This window comes from Camellia sinensis, chromosome 12 (assembly GCF_055761805.1).
Source record: "Camellia sinensis isolate YWXY chromosome 12, ASM5576180v1, whole genome shotgun sequence".
NCBI classification, from domain to species: Eukaryota; Viridiplantae; Streptophyta; class Magnoliopsida; order Ericales; family Theaceae; genus Camellia; species Camellia sinensis.
In genome coordinates, this window is record NC_138972.1 from 17,575,951 (window position 1) to 17,582,372 (window position 6,422).

General features: G+C 39.7%; 1 protein-coding gene across 1 annotated transcript; it reads right to left on the bottom strand.

Moving 5' to 3' along the window:
• Positions 1-2,420: 2,420 nt before the first annotated feature.
• LOC145804376 (uncharacterized) lies at positions 2,421-3,245 on the bottom strand. Its single transcript, XM_082898060.1, has 2 exons — positions 3,097-3,245; positions 2,421-3,036 (listed from the first exon to the last, which is right to left on the bottom strand). Exons 1-2 carry the CDS (start codon positions 3,243-3,245, stop codon positions 2,421-2,423), a joined length of 765 nt encoding a protein of 254 aa, XP_082754186.1.
• Between the last annotated feature and the right edge of the window lie 3,177 nt (positions 3,246-6,422).

The following is a 6,422-nucleotide window of genomic DNA, read 5'->3' on the forward strand; positions in this document are numbered from 1 at the left end:
TGGGTTTGTACGCATTTCGTAAATGAGAGACCTCCTGGTTTACGAGGAGTCCACTACTTCTTCAAGTACTATTTCCCACCCTTTCTCACTTTATCTTTCTTATATCACTCTGGCCCTCTTCACTCAATTTTTCTTGAAAACCCTTTTTTACTTTTTCCTCTCAATGTACATCTCTCTATTCTTTAATATCTCTTACTTTTCATCCCTCCCCAGGTATGGTTGATGGATAAGTTGAAAGTAGTGGCTCCTTATGCTTGATACTCAGCTAGGAATTACTTCTTTTGAGCCCAAATAGTAGATTTTCCTTCTAACAGCTTGTAGTATGACTAGATGTACGACAGGTTTGCAACAAACATTGTTTGGTGCTGCCCCTCGTTGAACTTGCCTCCAATGACATGTAGTATGTTCTATCAATCGGGTGTGCAATTGATCGGCCAAACATTCTGCGTCTTCTACTTCCCTTTTCAATTTAGGCACCAGTTTGGACATGATCAGACTTGCCCTGCCGATGGGATTGAGTATCTAGTTTCATTTCTGCTTTGGTCTAGGCACCTCTCTCAGTCTACAACTGCCTGGAGGATAAGGGAGCTCCTGGCTTCTACTGATAACTTCAGTGACACCCTTTCTAGTGGGTGCTTGTTTGTCTTAAAGAAAAGGCACATGTGGGTCCATTCTTAGTAGTGCAATCTTCTGATGCTGTGGGTAGAGGGCCACGGACTTGACTTGACTATGTCCCTAGTTTATTTCTTTGACCTTAGCTTTATGATGTAAAATGTTTTAATTAGCATGGGAGTTTAGATTAGCATGTTTGTTCCACTTTCTTCTTTTTTTGGAATCATGTAATAAAGATTGTAGGTATTAAACAGCTTCCTCTCAGTCTAATGAAAGGTCTATTTTGCAAAGAAATGAATGAGAAAATCAATCAATTTTGTTAAAACACCAAAACATATTTCCGCAAATGGCCACCACCTAACATACCCAGAATCAACCCTCAAAATGCACAATTGCGAACCAACTTCTCATACAAGACTCTCTACACTCCTTTTACTATTGCATTGCCAATTGGATCTCCCTTGCAACCATATTTATTGCAGAAAATGAGGCCTAGGCAGCCGGGAAATGAATCGATCAATCATGGACAGGACAACTGAGTTGAAAATGGTTGGGGCCGAACTTTGGAATGAAGTTGCCTACATATCCCAAGGAAGGGAATCAAGCCTTACGTAGTTCACGATTAGGGTTCACTCGAGTATTTACGCTCTCCTTTTGTGCTCTAACTTTTGCCAAAGTTGCTCTTTCAGGTTTTCAACCTTGCAAGCTCCACTTTATTTATTTTTTCCTTTTTCTTACTCTAACTTTTGCTTGGGTCACCCTTCCAGGTTTTCGAACCAGCGAGCCTCTTAAGGATAGTATTTATTCAACTTGTCCATGTTGATTAGCTATTAACACTCGAGTCCATTCAGATCCATCAGAATAACTGCTCCTCTTGACCAAATTGACTTGATGATGTAACGACCAGTCTAAATTGGAGCCCTATTATCCTTCAATACTAGATCTCCCTCATTCAGATAACTGGACTTAACCTTCTTGTTGAATGCTCGGGCAATCCTGAGCTTGTACCCCTACACATAGTATGGGGCCTTCAATCTTCTCACATTAAATAACATCAACTCTTCAAAGTGATTCTATTGCCAATCAACCTTTGCTATCTGACATTCAGCCATGATCCTCAGCGAAAGCACCTCCATCTCAATCAGTAACACCACCTCTATTCCATAGACTAAAGAGTAGGGGGTTGCCCCAGTAGACATTCAGATCGATGTCCTATAGCCCCATAATGCAACAGGTGGTTTATCTGGCCAATCTTTGTAGATTTCCACCATCTTTTGTAAGATATTCTTGATATTTTTGTTTGTTGCTTGAACGGTTCCATTGGTCTATGGTCTATAGGTTGATGACTTATGGGAAGTCACATTATATTTCTCGAGTAAATCAATCACGTCTCCTTTGAAATGCGAACCGTTATCTGAAACATTCTCATTTGGAACCCTATACCTACAGATGATGTTATTTCTGATAAACTTGGCCAGGTGCGACACCTTCAATACCGAATACGACTGGGCCTCCACACACTTGGTGAAGTAATCGATTATCACCAGGATAAATTCTTGTCCATTCAACCGTTTCATTACTGCCACGATGATGTCAATTCTCCAAACTAAAAAAGGCCACAGAACTTTGATGGGAGAATGTTCATGTGATTGACATGAATCTGACACTTGTGGCATCGTTGAACAAAACTAACATAATCATTTTCCATGGTCAACTAGTAATATCCTTGTCTAAGGATTTTTCTTGCTAGCATTATACCATTCATATGAGCCCGCATTCCCCTCCATGGACAACTTCCATGATGCACTTCACTTCATTTTTCTCCACACATAACTTATGCATTCCCAATGACCCCTTCTGTAAAGCTTGTCTCCGCAGATAATGAATTGAGTGGCCATATGTCGTATCCCCCTTTTGTCCTTATCATTTGCCCCTTGCGGGTATGTCATTTTCTCCAGAAAATTCCAAATGTCAAAATACCAAAGATCCTCACCTTGGGCTTCTTCTATCATAGCAATCATCTCGTACGCCAGTGTGTTCCTTTGCTCTATGATAATCAGACACATCCTCACCCCAATTGGTATGTCCACCATCGAAGCTAGGGTTGCCAAAGCATAAGTAAACCTATTGTTCTCCCTTACCAAGTGTGTAAATGTCAATCGTTCGAACCTCAGAATCAACGTATCCAAGGTTTGATGATAGACTTGCATCTTCTCTTCCTTCACTTTCCAACCTCCATTAGCTTGGGACACAACTAGGTTTGAGTCTCCAGTCACATCCAATCTCATTGTCCCAAGTTCTAGGGCTGCTTCCAGTCCAGCTATACATGCTTTATACTCTACTTGGTTGTTGGATACTTCAAATCGAAGCTTGAAGGCTAGGGGTACATGGGAATCGTCTGGTGCTATGAGCAACACTTCTATCCTGTATCCATACTAATTAGCAGCTCCATCAAAATACAATCTCCAAGTGTCCTCTTCTAACTGCAGGATCTCTTCATCCAGGAATTCGTACTCCCTGTCTTCTTTTCCATTGACCGAGTGGTTTTCCAAAAACTCCGCTACAGCTCTCCCTTTGACAGATTTGCAAGTGACATAACGAAGATAGAGAACTCGGACAGCAAAAGCATCCATCTAGCTAGCCTACCGGTAAGTGCTGGTTTCTCAAAGAGATATTTGATGGGATCGAATCTCGAAACCAAGATTACTGAGTGTGCTAACAAGTAGTGCCTCAACTTCCTAGTGGCCCAAACCAAGGCTAGAAAAGTCTTTTCAAGATGGATGTAGCAGGTCTCATATTCCAACATTTTCTTGCTCAGATAGTATATGGCCTTTTCTACTTTCTCTTCTGATTCTTGAGCCAGCATGCAGTCCATAGTAGACTCAGTCACTAATAGGTATAGGATCAATGGTTTTCCTGGCTCGGGGGTAACAGGGGCGGGTTCTGCAGGTATTGCTTGATTTGTTCAAAAGCGTAATTGCATCGGTTATCCCATTGGAACTTCTTCGCTTTCTTCAGCATGCAAAATAGTGGTTCACAAGTAGAGGCTAAATTAGAAATAAACCTTCTTATGAATTGTATTTTCCCTAGAAAGCCTCACACCTCTTTTTCAATCATTGGCGGGGAAATTTCTAAGATGGCTTTGATTTTGGACGAGTCGACCTCAATTCCGCGTTGCATCATCAAAACCCCAACATTTTTCCTACAGTTGCCCCAAAGGTACATTTTTACGGATTCAGCCTTAACTTGCACTCTCAAATTCTTTTGAAGAATCTTCTCAATACGTCATGGTGACCTTCCCGTTCATTGCATTTGACAATCATATCATCCACATATACTTCAACCTCACCGTGAATCATGTCATGCAATATAGTGGGTGCTGCTCTCTAGTAGGTGGCTCCAGTGTTTTTCAACCCGAATGGTATAACTCAATAACAATAAGTCCTCCACTGAGTAGTGAATGTCATCTTCTCTCTATCTTTAGGTGCCATAGAGATCTAATTATACCCTAAAAATCTATCCATAAATGAAAGCAAAACGTGACCTTCCGTGAAGTCTACCAATTCATCAATGTGTGCCAACGGGAAATCATCGTTAGGGTTAACCTTATTCAAATCTCTAAAACCGACACAAACTCGGATCCTGCCATCCTTCTTTGGAACCTGCACAATGTTTACCAACCACGTCGGATATTCTGACAGAATCAAAAATCCCGCATTGATCTGCTTGGTGACCTCCTCTTTAATCTTCAATGCCCAATCTAGCCGAATTCTATGGAGCTTCTACTTAACAAGTTGGGCCTCGAGATCAAGAGGGATCCTATGCTTGGCAATCTCATGATCGATTCCAGGCATGTCTTCATAGGACCATGCAAAAACATCTTTAAATTCTTTTAACAAAGCGATTAATCGCTCGCGTTCCTTCAAATATAGTGTAGAAACAATCTAGATCATACGAGGATCCTTCTTAGTACCCACATTAATCGAAACAATCTCATCCATCAAAGGTTTTGCACGCCTCTCCTCCTCTCAATTAATCAAATTTTTCAAAGCCCGAGGAATTTTTTCCTCTTCATTTTCATCAAAATTTTGAAAATCTTGGTCAATGCAATAAATTAAAGGCACAAAAAAGTAAGCACAACCTACATAATTCTCATTCATCAGGCCTAGTTCAGCAAATACAATGGACTCAAAAGAAAACAAAAAAGGTGACTAAGACAAGACAGTCGTATTTGGGTTATCAACCCCAGAACCACTCGACTCAGAACTACCAGAAGAACTTAAGTCTGAGTCTGACTCCGACTTTGACTCTACAGACTCAATAGAAGTAGACTCGAACTCGTTATCAGATTCAAACTCCGCAATGCAACCCTTCTCAAGTTTCCAAGTCAAACGAGGTGCCTTAGATGCATCCAAGATAAGGTCATTACAGTCCATAGACGATCGTTCCCCAATAACAAAAACATTGACATCCTCAAAACCCTGTAATTCCATGCTAGTTTCATAATCAACCAGTGTCAACTCCACTTTGTCCCCTTCTGCTTTGCCCAGATGGTTGTTGTAACGCCTCGAAAATAATGACAAATAAAACCATCTCACACTATTAATAAAATAACACCATGTACCAAAGTATTATCCTTCATTCATATGATTCCATTGTACAAAAGTCAACACATGCAGTTATGCATTCATAAGTCCTAACGCTAAATCTATAGCATGTGCCACAAGTAATCAATACAAAATAAAAGTTAAACCAATAAAGTAATACCCTATTGGCATGTTTGATTAGGTGGATTAGAGCATGGGATTGGGATTATTAATCCGTGGGCCCAATTATCCTATGTTTGTTTTAACATTTTGGTTTAGGATAATTAATCCAACAAATTTTTAGGATTATTAGTAATGGGGTAAGGGTGGGATTATTAATCCAATGAATATTAATCCAATTGGACAGTGAATACCACACTAATTTAATAGGATTATTAATACTTCACTATTAGTTTTGTGAATCAAATATGACCTATTGGCTCTGTTGGCTACAACTTTCCAAGACAATGCTTAGTTACAACAAAAGTGAGTTTGAAACTCAATACAAATAAAGCCCTAGGCTTGTACAAAATAATTACAACAATAACAAAAAGAAGCTCTTGGCTCCAAGTCATCCCAAGCTACGGCCTTAGTGGAGGCATATCATCAGCACCTGAAAATGGTTTTCCACATAGGGTGAGCCGAAGCCTAGTAGAGATACTCTAATACAGTGTATGAATCTTAACAAAGTTATAAGGTGAATGCATATGCAATACTCATGTCAAAATGTTTTATATCTCTTTCCAAAAACCATGCAATGCCAGTCATATCACAATTTATGAAATCATTTCCTTTACAATAGAAAATAGGGCAGTGGATACAACACTGGGAATCTCTAGGTACGTGTCTGCAAGTAGACTATACAAGCACTATTAATTGTCATTTTTACCAGTACTAACCGGAAGGATCGGCACCTAACCTCGCAGATTTTTGGGCTTTCACCAAGGACACACAAGCCAACAATAATACCACAACCAAACTCCCTACCCAGATTCACCAAGGTATTCACCCCTTTTTCTCAAAACAGTATACATTTTCAATGTGTTAAATATGCAACAATGCTCAATGCAAATGGATGAGAAATTAGTTTCAATTCTCCTAATTCTCATGTAATTTCTACAACAATCATAGCTATCATCCACCAATAACCCAAAACAGGTATCTCTAAACAAAAGATAATTTCCAATAAAGATAAACTTTCCAAAATTTCAAAGTGGCAGCGAC